The following is a 19,582-nucleotide window of genomic DNA, read 5'->3' as shown; positions in this document are numbered from 1 at the left end:
CTTTCATAGATTCACATGCCTGAATCATTCCCTGTCGTCGGTTTGGGAGTCCCCGGTACATACATAAAGTAATGTCCCATTAGACATACAGAGTAATAGGCCAAAGGCCTCACATTAGTAACATATCCAGGTCCTTTTGTAATAAGGAACAAACTCTAGAGAGCAACCAATCAGCTGCCACCACCCTCTGGAACCTTCCTGGAAGGAGCTCTAGTCCCTGAGATTTTCATAAGCACAGTGCTATATAGAGGAACAACTGAGAATACTAGGTAGGCCCTTCCAAGGGAGGCCGGTGGGTTGCATGTGAATCTATGAAAGATACCAATACTGGATAACTGCAGTTACAGGTAAGTAACGCATTTCTTATCCAGTATTAGGGTATCTTTCATAGATTCACATGCCTGAATCAGAGTAGAAAGCAGTGATAAGCACATTTCCTTTTGCATAAAGAATATGAAGCATTAGTTAACAAATACATATATACATATGCATATATCACAACATTAAAATGCAAAGCAATAAGTTGCTAGTTTGGCAAAAGGTATAAAAGTGATAGGAAAATGTGTGTGGAAAAAATAAGAGAAAGGTTGTAGGGAGGGAAGGAAGGCTCACCTCTATCGAAATAGATGACGCAACACCGCCTGTCCCACTGCAGCATCCTTCATTAGTTCGGTATCCAAACATTAATTTTTGGTAAATGTATGCGGCGTCTTCCATGTTGCCGCTCTGCAAATCTCCGTGATTGGCACACCTGCAAACAGTCGTAGAAGTAGAGACTGCCCTAGTGGAATGGGCACGTATCCGTTATTGTAAAGGCTGACCAGCCTGCTGGTGACAGAAGACAATGGCACCAGAGATTCAGCTGGAAATGCTTTGCGAGTGGGAAACCCTTTCTAAGTATGCTGTAAGCCACAAAAAGTTGGTTGGATTTGAGGAAAGTTTTTGTCCTGTCAAGGTAAAATTTAAGGCAGCGCTTCAAATCCAAAGAATGGAGAGCTCTCTCCGTTGCAGTCTGAGGATTTGGAAAGAAAGTATTTCAGACAATAGGCTCATTTAAGTGGAAGTCCGATGGTACTTTTTGAATAAATTTTGGGTTAGTGCGAAGAATTATCCGGTCATTTTTAAATTGTAGAAAAGGATCTAGAATCGTGAAGGTCACTAACTCGCCTTGCTGATGCAAGAGCTAAAAGGAGCGCAGTCTTCCAAGATAGGAACTTGAGGTCAGCTCTGTGTATCGTCTCGAAAGAGTGCTTCCTCAGCTGAGCAAGTACTGTGTTTAGTTGCCATGTTGGAGGTGGTGACTTTACAGGAGGGAAAGTTCTAAACAGACCTTTGAGAAACTGTTTTATTAATCTGTTCGACCAAAGAGAAGGTCCAGTATAAGGTCTCCTGAAACAGGATATTGCTGCCAGGTGGACTTTGATGGAAGCGTGGGCGAGGCCTGAAGTAGCCAAATGAAGGAGGTATGGTAATATCTCTTCAGGAGAGGATGTGAAAGGATGCACTTTAGCGGACCTGCACCAGATACAGAATCTCTTCCATTTAAAGGAATAAGTCCTGTTTGTGCTATCTGCTCGGGCGTGGGATAGGACAGCTCTGCATTCCGGAGGAATGTTTAAATCTTGAAACTCATGGAACTCAGGAGCCAGGCCGATAATTTGAGAGAAGCTGGGTCCAGGTGCTGGACTTGTCTTTGGTTCATTGTGAGGAGAGATTGAAACAGCGGCAATGGAATTGGTTTTTGCAGAGAGGGGAGATGAAGCTCCGTGAACCAATGTTGGTGCGACCATGCTGGGGCTATTAGAATCAGCGTGCAATGTTCTGCCTTCATCTTTCTGAAGATTCTGGAGATCAGTGGAATTGACGGAAAGGCGTAGGCGAATACGCTGGTCCATGCTATTGAAAATGCATTCCCCAGAGATCCCTGTTGGGGATGCCAGCTTGTGAAGTGTTGGCATTTGGCGTTCTGTCGTGTGGCAAAAAGATCCAACGGGGGTTCGCCCCATAAAGAGAAGATGCTGTTGAGTGTGTTGGTTTAACTCCCACTCGTGGCAGGTGGTCTGCGTTCTGCCAACTCATTGTCTTTTCCTGGAACGTACTCTGCTCATAGAGAAACTTTGTTCCGAAGAGACCAGTTCCAGATTTTTTGTGATTCTCGAGAAAGTTGAGAGTGAACGAGTACCTCCCTGCCTGTTCAGGTAGTGCATTGTTGTAGAATTGTCAGTCCTGACAAGCACTTGCAAACCTTTTATTCTGGGAAGGAATTCCAGGAGGGCCAGGTAGACAGCTCAGTTCTAGGAGGTTTATGTGTAGTTTTCACTCGCGAGGAAACCACTTCCAGCGGATTTGAAGCTTCTGGGGGAAGGCTCCCCACCGTCCAGAGACGCACCCCTGGTTATAACCTGAGGAGATGCTGGAGTCAGGAAGGATAGGCCTCGAGACAGATTGTGTGGCTGAATCCACCAGTTGAGAGCGGCGACCATCTGAGGAGTCACCTGTATGATGTCAAAGGATCCGCTGACTTGAGTCCATTGCGCAGAGAGCCTCTTGAAGAGGAAGCATGCGGAGACGACAGTATGGAACCAGAAGGATGCAGGAAGACATCATTCCGAAGAAAGATTTGAAGAGGCGCACTGAAAGAGACTTTATCAACTGAGAGGGATGAAAAACCGACTTGTCTGGGTTGAGGGTAAGACCTAATCTTCTGAAAAGCCGCAGACAGGCTTTGGAAGATCTTCTCTCGCTGTCGAGCGAGGGTGCCTTGACGAGCCAGTCGTCGAGATCTGGAAATATTTGGTGATGCTGTTGCCTGAGAAATGTAGCCACTGGCGCAAGGCATTTTGTGAAAATGCGTGGGGCTGACTTGAGCCCGAAAGGCATGACTCGTAAGTGGTAATGCCTGCCCGCTACAGCAAACCGTAGAAACTTTCTGTGCCTTTTGTGGATCGGAATATGAAAGTAGGCATCTTGGAGGTCCAAGGATGCCATGTAGTCGTTCGCATTGAGAAGTTGTTGGACTTCCTGGATAGTGACCAGGCGAAATGATTGTTTTTTTCAGATATTTGTTTAGACTTCTCAAATCTAGGATTGGTCTCCATTTCTTTTCCTTCTTTCGCACCAAGAAGAACCAGGAGTAAAAACCTTGTCCTTTTTGATGGACAGGTACTCGTTCTATAGCACCCTTCTGGAGCATTGCTGATATATCCATGAGTAAGAGGTGCAGATGCTTGTGATTTATATGTTGAAGGGGCGTTGGCGGTGGGGTTTGGACAATTTCTAGGGAATGTCCGAACTGCACCAGTTGAAGAACCCAACGATCGGTTTTGATTTGACTCCAATTGTGAAGATAGTGGGAAATTCGTCCTCCGACTGTGGAAGGTGGAAAAGAAACAGAGACTGGCGATATAGAGAAGTCATTGACGTTGCGCAGAATCCTTCTGCCGTCCGGCTTTCCTGTGAAAATAAGACTTGTTGTATGAAGTCTGCGCTTGCTGTCTTTGCTGAAACTGCGGCCAGTACTGGTTAGAGGATGAATATGAGGACCTATATTGTTGGTAGCTCCCTCTATTAGAATATTGTCCTCTATCCCTTGATCCACAAAAAGTGGTGTTTTTATATTAAAGCGTACCCAGGGCTCTGGCCGTATCTGTGTCTTTTTTTAATGCCTTGGAGGGCCTCATCAATGTGGGTACCGAAAAGGAGTTGTCCTGGCATATCCAGGATCTGGATTTGTATTTCAGGTCGGAATGTTGTTGCCTTAAGCCACCCTTGGCGTCGCATAACTGCCACACCAGCCAGTTGGTGGAACCCAGTTGAAGCGATGTCCATAGCACAATTTATGATTTCAGAAGCCGACCTTTCGCCTTCCAGAAGCATCTTTCTTGCTTTGTTCTTAGATTCCTGTGGCAAGATTTTCCAAATATGGTGCAATATCTGACCACATTTGTCTGTTGTAGTGTCCCAATAGTGCCAGAGAGTTAGACGCTTGTACTGTTAGTGCTTACATAGAGGAAAACCGTTTCCTGATATTGTCCATGCGCCTGCCCTCCTTATCCAGGGGAACTGAAAAAGTGACAGAAGGGTTTTTCGATCTGCGCTGCCTGAGTGATCACAGAATCAGGCTTTGGATGCCCAATGAGACAGGCTGGAGCGTCGTCTGGAGCCCTGTATTTCTTGTCAAACCTTGGCAGAACTGGAGGGACTGTAGAGGGATTTTGCATGATCTTGATGCCTTGATCCCAAATATAGTCAATGCTGGGCATTGACCTAACAGACTTTTTATAAGGTTCCTTGAAACCGTAAAGGAAACAGTCCTGTTGGTGAGAGGGCATAGGTAGCTTGAACCGTTGGGCAGCTCTCTCCAGGAGATTATGAAAACCTCCTATATCCTCAGGAGGTGAGTCCGCCTGAGGAGGCAAAGGTGATGCAGGAAGAGGGATAACATAGTCCCATTCATCATGGTGTGACTGCATATCCTGAAGCTCCCCTTCTTCCGGTCCGTCATCTTCATTGTCCGTAGATGGAAGGGGTGGCACTGACACCTCAATAGGAATAGGTGGTGGAGGCGGTACGTGCACTCTCTGTGGAGGTGATAACACTGGAGCAGGAGACAGCGCAGAGGTAGGAAACCTTTTTCTGTTGTCAGAGATCATAAACTGCAGACCAGAGACCAAGGCTGAAGGAAGACAAACCATCTGTTGTTGCTGAGGAGTGTCCTCATGGTAATACTCCTGCTCCTCCATGCCCTGATCGTCATAATCCGAATTCTCCTGATACTTAACATTAAGTTCGGAGGGACTTCTCGCAGCCCTAAACATGCTATCTTCATCTGAATCCTCCTCTTCATCCAAACGGTGCGAAGGTGGCAAAGGTTGAACCCTACTGGGCGATGTAAGAGAAGGCGACAGCCTCTGCGTACTTTTATGATGAAAAGATGAAATTTTGAGTCCTGACGTAGGCGTCGTCGACGAGGCCGTCAATGGTATAGACTTCGTCGATGAGGAATCGTCGATGATTGTAACAGACGCTGCCGTCGACGAGGGACTGATAATGCTGAACTCGTCGTAGTCGACGAAGTCACCCCAACGGCAATCTGTGGAGATTTTGTCGCAGTCAGTGCCATCGTCGACGAGGTGGTAGTCGACGGGGCTGAGGAAGACTTTTTGAAGGTGTGCTTTACCCTCAGCGGTGGAGTTAGAGGGTCTGGAGCTGGCATATTTGTCCCTGGAAGGGAAGAAGACTCTTTTGCAGGCAAATTCTTAAGCTTTGGAACCTCTGAAGACTATTTTTGTGTCATCTTTTGAGGTTGCTGCATAGAAGGTCCTGGAGAAACTTCTCTGGGCCTTTTCTGATGAGTTTTTGAAGAAGATTTTGATGATGTTTCACTCTCCTCAGAGGACAAGGGGTCCTCTTTGTCCTTTAGTCTTTGCAGCCAAGTCAAAAGCCTTTTATCACGATCTTTTAAAGTTTTTGTAGAAAAAGTCTGACATACCTTGCAGTATTTTGGAGAATGGTCTGGATAAAGACAGTATAGGTAGTCTTTGTGCTGGTCATCGAAGTACAATCTCTTCTTTTTGCAAGTCTCACAGGGCCTAAAAAGGCCTTTTTAAGGGGTATCCGACATGAAGAGTGTAGACTTCACTCAGATAGAGAAAAATCCGAAGAAAATACCTCAAATCCAGAGATTGTGAAAGAACCTGAGCAGAGCTCAGGGGAGACTCCCTTAGCACAACGTGCGGTAGAAAATCTAAGAGACTAGAGCTCCTTCCAGGAAGGTTCCAGAGGGTGGTAGCAGCTGATTGGTTGCTCTCTAGAGTTTGGTCCTTATTATAAAAGGACCTGGATATGTTACTAATGTGAGGCCTTTGGCCTATTACTCTGTATGTCTAATGGGACATTACTTTATATATGTACCGGGGACTCCCATCCCGACGATGGGGAATGATTCAGGCATGTGAATCTATGAAAGATACCCTAATACGGGATAATGCCATAATCTGAAGTGCAAAAGCTTACATTTGCATGAATTGAAATATCAATTACCTCCTGTGCAAGTACAGTCAAAAGGATGACTGCATTAAGCCCATATGCAATAGTGTCCATGTGGTGAAATCAATGTGCTAAAAGCTGCGTAGTGGAAAGCACCTTATTTTAGGGGCAGGTGGATGCAAATAAGAAACTGAAAATAGACTACCCAAGCTTGAAAGCTCCACTGACCCTCTTAACAATTCATAGGGGCTTACTGAGGGCGGAAAATGTGTCATCAAAAGCTAATGCGAACCCATATTGGATAAAGACAGTTTAAGGACTTACGTTTATTGTGGACATTACAACAACAGACAAATCAGGATGACAGCTGGGCGCTCATTGTAGTAGTCAGTTATATAACACTAGAATACTGCATTAGCTACAGAGACCTGGGAGTAATCAGAGAGTCACAGGTACCAAATCTGGTGAGACGACGTAGCCTGACATCCCCACAAGGCTAAGTTTTGGGTAGTAACAGCAACTATTTGTGCCCTGAGGCGATTCATTTTGTACAACAAGAAATATATCAGTTCACTTATAATTTCTCAGCAAATGAAATATGCAAAGGATCAACAAATAGGCTTTTTTTCCGAGTCATTAAGAGGACTCCAAGTGCCCAAAAAGTTGACAATACGAAGAAAGAGCGAGTACGTGAAAAATGTAACTTCTAATTGTCGCTACTCAGCAGAAATTTTCCTAAATAAAATAGACTGGGCATCATGCAGCAGAAAGAAAGTAGAACTCTAGTTTGTCTTGAGAACTCACAATCGTGGCCAAGGAATATGGTGGTGACCTTACATGATTGTAAATGATTTGAATAAAATGAGCGGAAGAAGTCCAAACAGGACACGCCTGAACACCTTGACCAAAAAGTAAATTAGAAATGACTGCAAGCCTCACAGGACAACAAACACTTAGAGGACTCATGTTTAAAAAAAGAAAACAAGACTTCTCCTCTGTAGAAAGAAAACTGATTGTTAATCAGTGCGGGTTGGACAGTTTCACTTCAATAAGAGGCAACAAAGCCAATCCAAAATAAAATTGTTGAATAAAAGTGTTGATCTTAATAAATAAAAATTGGACATTGAATAGACTTTCTAGTGTTTATTGGACATCCACACAAAAAAATATACTCTAAAGGAAGGGATTCAATGCGAATCTTACTCTCAATGCAATGATTAGGGAGCGTGCACTTACGCAAATAACGTGGTAATCTATTTAAGATGCATCTGGTCTTCAAAGTCCTACAAATGTGGAAATTCAAAATGGTGGAAAACATCTGCAACACCTCAATAGGCTTTCCAAATAAGTGATCATAAACTTCAGAGTATCCTATTTAACAGGCATATAGACTCCCAAAATCTTCACAGGATTACTTGTACTCGAAGAAACCGCTAAGATTTATGACCAACTTTCTAACAGATATATTTTAGGGAAAAAATAAATCCATTGTAAATCAGAAAAGGGAAGCAACAATATTCATAATTTTGCCCCTCAAAAGTGACACTAGGCCTGGGAAATCAATTGGCATTGGTCTCACGATATATATGTGGTCCCCTAGCAAAGTAAACATATTCCAGATCTCCCTTAACACTATGGTAATTTAACATTGCTGTAAACCTGATCATTAGAAAGTACCCAATAAAGAATTGATGTATGCTGCATGGTTAAAAGGAATAAGGAAACAGAGAAGAGCATGGAAAAATGAATGTGTCAATATACTAAAATAATCGGAACTTAAATATGAGAAATGCGGGACTGGCTCAAACCGGAAAAACAGTAACAAATGACACTTAAAAAAACTAAAATAGGAAACCATATGGCATTGCAAGTCCAACAGAGCAGTTGGAACCATATCCAATGTTGCAGTCTTTGCTCAAGAGCATATGTAGAGAAAATTAAATGTCTTTGAAAGAAAGGATTCTAAAAAAAAAAAAGAAAAAAAGCATTTTGATAGACCACCTTTCAAATGGAATACAAATGTTCGCAAATTTGGACAAAATTAGAGAAAGAGAATGCCATCTTGATCCAAAGTGAGGAAAATGGAGGTGGTGAGGTGGATATATAAACCACATGGGTCACAAGGCCCAGGAAGTCTTCCATGTAAAGTTTATCATGAAAGCGAGTTGTCCGTCTCCATAGATGGACTCACCTCAGATCAAGGGCTGTAGAAATGACGAGCGGATGCGGAGGTAAGGGAGAAGGAAAATGAGTTAATACCATTTAAATACTGTTCCATCAAACCAATTTCTTGATGCAGCAAGTATCTCCTCACCTCACAAATGTTACAGTAATGAGCAGGCTCATCCTTTGTTCGGCCATGCCATGCAATCTCTTTACCAGGGGCAATGAGGGATTCCCTTAGTGCTTGACACTGCTTCAATGTTCTCAACAAACAATACCTATAACAAAAAGAAAGAAAATAACATTCAGCAACACAGAAATTAATCTTAATCTGCAGTTTCATACATCTTTTTAGGCCAGACATTTAGGCAGCTATAATTTTTCTGCTAGCCTCATGGTTTCCCAAACATTCATAATAAAAATATATATACACAAGTACTTGCATATATGGGCTCGTAGTGAGGTCAGAATCTACTAGTATGTTCAAGTACCATTCACATGTTGCTTCCACCCAATACAGCATTCAGCAGAAGGCAATCTTTTGACTGTGTTGTACTGGAAGTGATATAATTTTGCCCGATCTCGTTAACAAATTTGCCAGAAAGGGAGTGCACTCAGTGCAAAGGCAGAGTCACTCATTTTTCTTTTGTATGTGGTGTCTGTTTGCAGAAACAGAAAAAACAGCCATGCTTAACAAGACCACACCTATTGGTGTTGCCAATGCTTAGTCAGCCTGTCCAAAAGCATTCATATCCAAAGACATGAAGGACAAGTTACTTATCTTCGGTAACGCCTGATCTGGTAGAGGCAGGATCTAGCTGCAGATTCCTTATCTTAGAATCCTGCCCAGGTGCCAGACTGGATCCATACATGTACTGAGCAGCACCTCTGAACGTCGGTGGAGGACGGCGAGTGACTCCATAGCGTGTTGTCTCCATAATGTGATGTCAACAGAGTACATATTAGCCCTCCCCCGGTGCGCTGACGTCAGTTTCTTTGTGACCAATTCCACGCCAACAACACAGACCCACATCATAAAGAACCAGTCTGAAGAAACAGTATGCCCAAAAAGGGAAAAGGAATATGCTACTTACCAGTATGCATCTGTTCTTGGCATGTAGGGCTGCTGACATTCATATCTGTGCATAGATCGCCGCCTAGTGTTGGGTCCAGATGATTGCACTTTGTTGTCCTGGAAGAGTCTTCGAAAGTATCACAAGATAGGTGACTCCTCCCCTGGACTACAGTGCGCTTGGGCATCTTCTCCATCCTCAGATTGTTTTTCGCCATTGTGGCAAAGATGGAGTATAGAAAAGTAAGAGATGTCCATGTAAATGTATGTAGAAAAGTACTGCAGCTGTGACAGGCACCGGGGAGGAGGGTGGCCGATATGAATATCAGCAGCCCTACATGCCAAGAACAGATGCATACTGGTAAGTAGCATATTCCGTTCGAGGCATGTGGGCTGCTGAATTCATATCTGTGCATAGACTGTATAGCAGTATCTCCTTTAGCGGTGGTCACCTGTACCAGCTGCAGCAGTTTGGAAAATAGTTTTAAGGACAGCCAGGCCTACAGCAGCTTGCTGCTTTGACTGCACATCTACACAGAGTTTAGTGAAAGTGTGTATGGTAGACCATGTAGCTGCCTTACATATCTCTTCTAGGGGAATGTTTCCTAGGAATGCCATGGATGCCCCCATTTTACGCATTGAATGTGCTTTTGGGGGAACTGATGGAATGCGTTTAGCTTTTTGGTAGCATATCTGAATATAATACTGGAACCTCCTGAGGCTCAGCCGGGAGTAGTCTTTAGCGCTCGTCATTTTCACCTTTTTAAAACTTGTTAGAATTGTTTTAAATCACTCACCTAGCTTGCAGGCACCCGATTTCATCGGTGCAGGCACCCTCACAACAGCGGATTTAGCGCTGAACAGGGAGAATTCGCTGACTAACTTCAGCCGCCATCACCCACGCCCAGCCTAGGGCCACGCCCACTTGAGGCCACGCCCACCGGAACAACTACAAAAGCGCGCTGAATACAAGCGCCGCACATAATACTGGAACCTCCTGAGGCTCAGCCGGGAGTAGTCTTTAGCGCTCGTCATTTTCACCTTTTTAAAACTTGTTAGAATTGTTTTAAATCACTCACCTAGCTTGCAGGCACCCGATTTCATCGGTGCAGGCACCCTCACAACAGCCGATTTAGCGCTGAACAGGGAGAATTCGCTGACTAACTTCAGCCGCCATCACCCACGCCCAGTTGAGGCCACGCCCACCGGAACAACTACAAAAGCGCGCTGAATACAAGCGCCGCACATAATACTGGAACCTCCTGAGGCTCAGCCGGGAGTAGTCTTTAGCTCTCGTCACTTTCACCTTTTTAAAACTTGTTAGAATTGTTTTAAATCACTCACCTAGCTTGCAGGCACCCGATTTCATCGGTGCAGGCACCCTCACAACAGCGGATTTAGCGCTGAACAGGAAGAATTCGCTGATTAACTTCAGCCGCCATCACCCACGCCCAGCCTAGGGACACGCCCACTTGAGGCCACGCCCACCGGAACAACTACAAAAGCGCGCTGAATACAAGTGCCGCACATAAAACTGGAACCTCCTGAGGCTCAGCTGGGAGTAGTCTTTAGCGCTCGTCATTTTCACCTTTTTAAAACTTGTTAGAATTGTTTTAAATCACTCACCTAGCTTGCAGGCACCCGATTTAATCGGTGCAGGCACCCTCACAACAGCAGATTTAGCGCTGAACAGGGAGAATTCGCTGACTAACTTCAGCCGCCATCACCCACGCCCAGCCTAGGGACACGCCCACTTGAGGCCACGCCCACCGTACCCTGCCTCTTCCCTACAAACATGTGTATCTACCGGAGGCGCAGCGGACGAGCGCAGTGGGCGCAACGATTGTGCGCCGAAGGCGCGCTTAAGGCAAGCTCGTCTGCGCTCGTCCGCGCCGAGTCCAGGCCCAGGGCCATACCCCCTATACCTCAGCTGCAAGAGCCCAGTGCGGAAACCCTTCACAGCCTCAGGCCCCCCGCTACGACCTGCCTACCGCATCGCTTTCACGTTGAGAGCATCCCCCAAATCTGTCCAGAATGTAAATCATCCCTCAAACCTAAGCCGGCCATAGGACTGACTCACGACTACCGTATGAGTATGCTAAACTGCAGATCCCTGCCGAAACACAGAGCGGAAATTGCCATACTTTTAGAAGAACACATGCCAGACATAGTATTCCTGACGGAAACATGGCTTACCACAGACTCCGACCCTGCCCTAGTAACCGCTCTCCCTCCAGGTTTCCAAATCACTCGGCAGGACCAACCTAAGGGGAGAGGAGGAGGTCTAGCAATCATCTATAAAGAACATTATCATTGCCGAGTTACTTCTGATACAATTCCTGACTGTGAGAGCCTTGCCTTCAGTCTCGAACTTTCCCCCAACAACTGCTTCTCAGGAACACTCATTTATCGCCCCCCAGGCCCCCCTAAGCAATTCCACAATCTTCTCCCTTCAATTGTGGCAGAACGTGTTTACACCACTTCTAATTTCACTCTGCTAGGTGATCTCAACCTTAATTTTGAGTCTGCACTGGACCATGTAGCCACCACGCTCGTGGATGACTTAGCTGCTCTACAATTAATCCAACATGTCAACTCCCCAACGCACGTTAAGGGCCACCTGTTGGACCCAGTGTTCAGCAACTGTGTAGACCTGGAAGCCGGACTACCAATTCCGCTCCCATGGACAGACCACCTACTGGTCCCCTTCACCTGGACCACACTCAAGCCTCCACCCACTGGACCCACAACAAGACTGACCAGAGCCTGGTCTCGCCTTTCAGTTGACGAATGGTCCATCAAGCTCGCCAGCAACCAACCCCTCTACAATGAGGACCCTGGCTTAGCCAACCAGGCTTACGAACACTGGATCACTCAAACTCTTGATGCCACCCTCCCTAAAAGTAAAACCACGCTGAAACGCTCCCACAAAACTTGCCCTTGGTACACAGAGGCTCTCGGAAAAGAAACGCCATTGCCGGAAAACCGAAAGACGATGGCGTTCAGACTATTCCCCTGAAAATAAAAGGCGCTACCGCGAGTCAATAAATGACTATAAAGCAGAAGTCAAAGCTGCTCAAGCCATATATTTCTCGAACAGAATTATCCTAGCCAAATCAAAACCTAAAGAAATTTTTCAAATTGTGAAAAAACTCACTAAACCCCCACCTAGCCAGCACAAAACCAAATCCACTACTCACTGCAATAACGTAGCAGAGTTCTTCCACCAAAAAGTCAACAAAAACTACTCTTCTTTTCCCCCCATAGTCACCACCCCCTCAGTCCAGGTCAATATTATCACGGCAATCCCCCCCTTCAGCCCCCTCCCACTCTGGACCACTTCCCCCTCCTGGACCTTGCAACCCTTGAGTCTGTAGTTCGGAAAGTAAAATCCGGCTCCCCTGACGATCCAGCCCCACCAGACATCATTATGTCAGCATCCCAGATCACGCTGCCAACAATCAGGGATGTCCTGAACGTATCCATCTCCTCCGGTACAGTCCCTCCTGTCTGGAAACGGGCCATGGTCAGAGCATTGTTAAAAAAAAAACAACCTGGACCCTTTAGATTTTAGCAATTACCGGCCTATTTCACTGCTCCCATGGGTGAGTAAAATCCTGGAAAGACACATTAATCTCCAACTGGTGAATTTTCTAGAAGACCACCAACTGTTAGACCCTACCCAAACGGGCTTTAGACCCAAACATGGAACCGAGTACACCCTCCTTATTGCTCACTGAGGAATCCAGAAAAATCTTGGATCAAGGAGGATCAGTGGCAGTGATCCTCCTTGACCTCAGCGCGGCATTCGACACGGTCAGCCACGACACCCTGCTGTATCGTTTGTCTAGTGTCGGAATTAAGGACCAAGCCTGGTTTTGGTTCAAATCCTTCCTGGAGAACAGATCCTTTAGAGTATTCGACAGTGAGTCTGTATCCAATAGCAGACCACTAAGGTGTGGAGTCCCTCAGGGATCCTCTTTAAGCCCCGCACTTTTCAACATCTACATGAGGCCATTGGCCGAGGTCGTCCGCCCATTTGGGGTTAAGATCATTTCTTACGCGGACGACACCCAGCTGGTGGTCTCATTGGTGCAGGAGGCTAACACGCCAACGACAGGCGGACTTAGAGAGTGTCTAGAGGAAGTAAAGAATTGGATGTCCTCCTCATCCCTCAAGTTAAATGGGGACAAAACGGAGCTGATGCTCCTGGGCCCGTCCAACCCCTGCTTCTTCAACTCCTTGTGGCCCCCTTGTCTAGGTACCCCTCCAGCACACAAGGACAACATCAAGAGCCTTTGGGTGTGGCTGGACAGAACCCTTTCATTTAATACCCAGGCCACAAAACTTTCAGCCACCTGTTTCGGCCTCCTTAGGACGCTAAAGAAAATCCTCCCCCTTCTACCCATGATAGCTAAGCAGGTAGCTATACAGGGCCTAATACAGTCTCGCTTAGACTTTAACAACACGATCTACCTTGGCGCCCCAGAATACACTCTACGCAGACTCCAGATAGTGCAGAACTGTGCGGCTCGCGCACTGCTCGAGCTTCCTCGTAGGCAATCAGTGAGAGCCGGTCTGGCCAGCCTTCATTGGCTGCCAGTACGCCAGAGAATCCTCTTCAAGGCCATGTGTATTGCACATCAGGCCTTCTGGAACACAGGTCCTGTGATTACTCGAGACTTAGTCACCCACTACCATCCCAACAGAAACCTCCGCTCAAGCCAGACGTTCATGGCTAGGGCCCCAAGAATAAAAAAGACCAGGACTGGCGGCAGAACGTTCTCCTACAATGCCTCCAAGACCTGGAACACCCTTGCCCTTCATCTTAGAGCCAACCCTAACCTCTCATCATTCCGCAAGCAGTTAAAAACTTTCCTCTTTAACTCTTCCCACTAACTCTCTGCTAGCCACTCCACAAGGTCTCCTCTGTTACTCTAGCGCTTGGACGCCCTTGGGCAGCAATTCGCGCTCTACAAATGTACCTTCAATTCAATTCAATTCATTTAACTATCCATCTGGCTATTCCTGATTTTGAGATGGGATTCCCTTTATGTTGTGGTGCAAAAGCAAGGAATAGTTGCTTTGTTTTCCTGAATAATTTGGTTCTGTCAACGTAATATAGCAGAGCCCTTCTTACATCTAGTGTGTGTAGGGCTCTCTCAGCCACTGACTGCGGGTTTTGGAAGAAAATAGGCAATTCTATGGACTGATTGATATGGAAAGTGGATATTACTTCTGGCATAAACTTAAGGTTAGTACGAAGCACTACCTTATTGTTATGTATTTGCATGAAAGGTTCTTGAATGATTAATGCTTGTAGCTCACTTACCCTCCTAAGGGAGGTAATGTCAATACAAAATGCCACCTTCCAAGTTAGAAATTGTAATTTGCATGTGTTAGACCTGGCATCCTTGGCGTGGTTTCCCCTGACTTTTTGATCTCTACCTCCTATGTTTTTGACTCTATGCTGGATTACATTTTTGCTGGTTTAGATGCTTTGGTCACTTTGCCACTGCTGATTAGTGCCAAAGTGCAAGTGCTCCTAGTAGGGCCTGTACAGATGTAAGGGACATGCTGCAGTAGTGGATTACTGCCAAATTCGTTTTTCACTGTAGCAAGGCTACCTTGCCCATAGGACAGAATGGGGGGGGGGGGCATGGGTGCCTGCCTATCTTCCCCCGGGAATAAGATAGAAAATCCAAACCTGGTTTCTCTGGATTCAGAAATCCATAATACATCTGTTAGCATGGGTGGTTTTTAAATGTTGTGTCTGAAAATATCACTTTTAGAAAGTGGCTAATTCCTTGTCCAGTCTGCCTGTGGGCCTGCCTGGGTGTGCGAGTTAGAGGGAGTGTGACAGGGTCTGGGAAAGCTCCAGCAGTGGGATGATAGCTGGCTGCCCCTAAAGGTTAGGGGGAGGAGTGGTGCTGGGCTGTGCCCTGCCTTTACGATACCGGCTCCCCTGTCTGCTGGGTGACGGATGTCCCTGCCTCCCTGCTTCAAAGGGAAAGATTCCCCAGGACCGAGAGACTCCTGCCGCCCGAGTCTGGACAAGGGCGACCCGTGCTTAAATCACAAAACCTCAAAGGCATCAAAGACAATTTTCTGTATAAAGGAAAGACCCGTGTATATTAGAATCAGACTACTTCTGACTGAAGAGGAGAATCCCTGCTGAAGAGGACACCGTAAGAAGACCCCAGGAACAGTGCTGCCATTGCTGTGTGTCTGGAAGCTGACCTGCTGTCTTGTCTTGTCCTGCCTAAGAGGGAACGTTGGGACTGTGCTGTGTGCTTTGTCCCCCTCCTACCAAGAAGAACTCTCCAAGGGCTAGAAGAAGAGCTAGCCTCCTGGCCCCAGAGTCCAGGGACAAAGAAACTCCGCCGTGGTCATCGCCTCCCCCCCCCCCTCCTGGCTGTGTGCGGGGGGAATGCTGTGTTGGTGACTTGCATTTGCCGAGAGAGAGGGTGCTGCGGGAGCTCGTGGGCTCGTATACTCTCTCCCCAAGCTCGAACTTCAGACAGCATCGCCAGAGTTCAGGAGGCCGCCCTCCTGCCACTAAACAGGAGCGCCGTGGGCCCCTGACTCTGCCCGAGAAAACCCGGCGTCCCCCGGTGCCCCCACCATCGAGATCTGCAAGGCACCGGGAGCCGAGAAGAAGAGGGGAGGCTCGCCCCAAATTGCCGCGCTGGGATTGGACAGCGGGCTCTGACCTCACGGCTGGGATTCCCTGAAGCCGCGCTGTGGTTGGCTGGCGGCCCGCCGCGTCACCGGCAAGCCGCGTAGGGTTTGGCTGGCGGCCCGCTGCGTCACCGGCAAGCCGCGCAGGGATTGGCTGGCGGCTCCTGCCACACACCGAGAAGGAGCGTGGATTGCCCCAGCGAGCGAGGAGGAACACCGGCCCCCCGGGAGCCGAGCAGCCTGCAGCTTCCCCCCCCCAGGTAACGCTCGAGTGTGGGACGAGGGCGAGCGCGTCCACCTGGGGGGAGAGGGAGGCCCGGTGTGTGTGCCTCGCCCGCGAGGGAATCCTCTACTGCCAAACTCCTCCCTGCACCCTCGTACTGGCACCAGAGTCAAGGGCGGTACCGGGGGAGAGGACTATCGTTGTCACGGGGCAGTGCCTCTTCTGTGTATCTAACCACCGGATCCCCCTGAAGAGCGGGGCAGTCCTCTGACCATTAAAGACTGATTGGGGGGGATACTGAGGTACCCAAGTTTTTGGCAATAGACTCTTTTTACCGTGTAAGAACACTTTCCACAAGAGAAGCCTATGTCATGTTGGTTTATGTCCGTTTTTAAGTCTGCCTCACAATATATAAAAATATTATTTTTATATCAGACCTGTGTGGTGTCCGTTTGTGGAGTTCATTATTAATTACTGAGGGTGTTGGTGCAAATACTTTACACATTGCCCTGGAGATAAGCCTGTCTGCTCTGCCAAGCTACCAAGGGGGTGAGCAGGGATTATCTTTTGACGTACATCCACCTTGCCTTGACTAGAGGAGAGGGTCCCTAGTTGGTCAGAGGCCGTGGCCCTACCAAGTATGGACCCCCAATTCTAACATTGTTGGCTAGCGGTGGGATATGGATGTGTGCTTGCGCCTGACCTACAGTGATTGGTGAGCACCACTAGTTTAGTGCAGACCTACATAACCACATACCGAATTATTTTTGGTTCTTGGTCCTATTTTTGAATTTCCTTGAAGCACCATGTCACAGTCCAGGAAGGCACTCAGTGAAAAGGTGCCCAGTGAGAAGGCACCAAGTGAGAAGGAAGACAGTATAAGAGGAGAAGTGGATTTTAACATTGAGGATCTGTATTCCTATCACAAGGATGCTCTCAGGAAGTACTGCAGAGAGTTTGGGTGCCCCATCAAAAGCAGCTCTAGAAAGGACGAGCTGCAGGACGCCTTAAAGGTCTGGTGGGAGGCTAAAGAGGCAGCGGGGACAGGTGCTGAAGAAACGGAGAATCCGCAAAGGCGGGCAGCAACCATTCCAGCAGGATTCTCTCCCCGGAGGAAATTCAAGAGAACCAGAGAGCGCGAGAACATGAGCTGGAAGTCCTGAGGCTCAAGGCCCAGATGGAAGAAAAGAAGTTACTTCTGGCCCATGAGGTGAGCATGAGAGAACTGGATCTAAAAGCTAAACAGTGGGAGTCCGGTTCGAATGGTGGCAGCGCACAGCCAGTGCATGGGCCTAGGGTATACCTCCCCAAGGACATAGTCCAGAATTTTCAGAGGGGGGAGGATATCTATGCATGGTTCACAGCCTATGAGATTGCTCTTAAGATGGGTAAGGTGCCTATGGAGGATTGGGGGGCGGGCTTGTGGAAACATTTTGAGGCTTCTGGGAGGGATGTCCTCTCACCCTTAGAATTGGCAGGCAAGATGACCTATCCCCACATGAAGGAGGCCCTATGCCTCAGGTATGGGCTTACCCCAGAGCAGTATAGACAGAAGTTTAGCAACTTTAAAAAGTTAGAGTCCAGTACATGGGTGGAGTGTGTGAACCTGTATACGCGTGCATTGGAAGGGTGGGTAAAGGGCAGCAAGGCAACTGATTATGAGGGGTTGTTCCATTTAATTAGTTGGGAGCACTTGAGCAGTCTATGTGTTCCAGAGCTGCGCCAGCATCTTTTGGATAGTAAGTTAACTGATCCCAGGGAGCTTGCTAAGGAGGCGGACCGCTGGACCAGCACCAGGGTCCACAAAGGAATCATGGGTACCACAGCCAAAGTTGGACAGGGTCCCCAGCAGAAGAGTGGGGGGGGACACAGGTAACAAGAAGGAGTTCCCTAAAGGGCCCCAAAACAGTTCAGCTGGAAAGGAGTCCCCGGCCCCCCAGTCTCAGGCACCACCACCCCCTAAGGGTGGGCGTACCTTTCAAGGTCCCATTAGGTGTTACAACTGCAATGGGAATGGTCACATTGCCCTTAGGTGCCCCAAGAAGTCCCCAGCACCCCCTGTTGCTCCCAAATCGGGTTTGATGAGTGTAACCTTGGGGGAGGAGTTAGTACCTAGTGGGGAGGAGGAGCTGGCAGTGATGACCCTGGTCTCTTTAGGGGACAAAGAGATGGTCCAGGAAACCTACCTGCCTGAAAACACTAAAAAGTACAGGCAGTGGGTGACCATCAACGGGAGGAAGGTGGAGGCTCTCAGAGATACGGGAGCCAGTGTGACATCTGTCAGGTGTCAGTGGGACTCTGAGGAGCAGGTTATCCCAGATGTGTTACACCCGGTAGTGTCAGCTGACAACTCGGTGCGCCGCTGCAAAGTGGCGCAAGTTCCCTTCGAGTGGGGAGGGGTCTCAGGTCCCTTGAGAGTTGTTGTGAGGCCTTCCATGCCGGTAGACTGTCTACTAGGCAATGATCTGGAGAGTTCCCCCTGGAGGGAGGTGGAACGCCAGGTGCATCTGGAGATGTTGGGTTGGCCTGAGTGGGCCTGTGCGACCACTCGGGCCATGGCCACCAGTAAGGGTGGTAAAGCAGACTTGGAGCCTGAAACAGTGGCCCGGGTACCTGCCCAGAAGAGGAAGGGCAGGGGGCGTGGGAAACCAGCCCCGGCCGTTCCCACGGTGCAGGAGGAAGCAGACCCGGAGGGGGATGCTCTGGTACCTACAGGGGAACAGGTAGCCGAACTGGGAGACTTGCCTGAGCTGACCCATTGGCAGCCAGAAGGGGGTCCCTCCAGGGAGGAGTTCTGCAAGGCGCAGAAAGAGTGCCCTTCTCTTATTGGTATGCGGCAACAGGCTGCAGAGCAGGCAGCAGGTGGAGAGTCCCAACACCATCTCATTTACTGGGAAGATGGGTTGTTGTATAGTGAGCCTAAGGTCATTGAGGCCGGTGCAGCCCGTGTGCTGGTGGTACCAGAGCGCTTCAGGACCTTCTTACTGGGTCTGGCTCATGACGTGCCTCTCGCAGGACATCTAGGGCAGGACAAGACCTTTCAACGGGCTTGTCACCCACTTTTACAGGCCCCAGATGAAGAAGCATGTGGGAACTTTTTGTAGGACTTGTCAGACTTGCCAGGCCAGTGGCAAGAGTGGAGGGAGGTGCAAGGCACCCCTCCAACCCTTTCCCGTGGTTAGCACCCCTTTTGAGCGGGTGGGCATAGACATTGTGGGGCCTCTGGAACCCAAGACCGCCCTAGGCAACAGGTTCATCATGGTCTTGGTGGACCATGCCACCCGGTACCCGGAAGCTGTCCCTCCCCGGACAATCACAGCCCCTGTGGTGGGCCGTGCATTGATGGGGATCTTCTCCCGTGTGGGATTTCCCAGGGAGGTGGTGTCCGACAGGGGGACCAACTTCATCTCTAAGTACATGAAGTCGTTGTGGGAGGAGTGTGGGGTGACGTATAA

At 48.1% G+C, this 19,582-nt stretch overlaps 1 protein-coding gene across 2 annotated transcripts in view; it reads right to left on the bottom strand.

The window, feature by feature from the left end:
• The window catches only part of KDM6A (lysine demethylase 6A), a 1,083,812-nt gene that overhangs the window by 32,557 nt on the left and 1,031,673 nt on the right, over positions 1 to 19,582 (bottom strand). For both annotated transcript variants that reach the window (XM_078658310.1, XM_078658311.1), the window contains one exon: positions 8,303 to 8,429. In XM_078658310.1, the coding sequence (XP_078514436.1) occupies positions 8,303 to 8,429 (127 nt within the window). The remainder of the gene's footprint in view (positions 1 to 8,302; positions 8,430 to 19,582) is intronic.

The sequence above is a fragment of the Lissotriton helveticus genome, chromosome 8 (assembly GCF_964261635.1).
Source record: "Lissotriton helveticus chromosome 8, aLisHel1.1, whole genome shotgun sequence".
Classification (NCBI taxonomy): domain Eukaryota; kingdom Metazoa; phylum Chordata; class Amphibia; order Caudata; family Salamandridae; genus Lissotriton; species Lissotriton helveticus.
The sequence above is the reverse complement of the archived record's forward strand: the minus strand, read 5'-3'. Positions and strand labels throughout refer to the sequence as shown.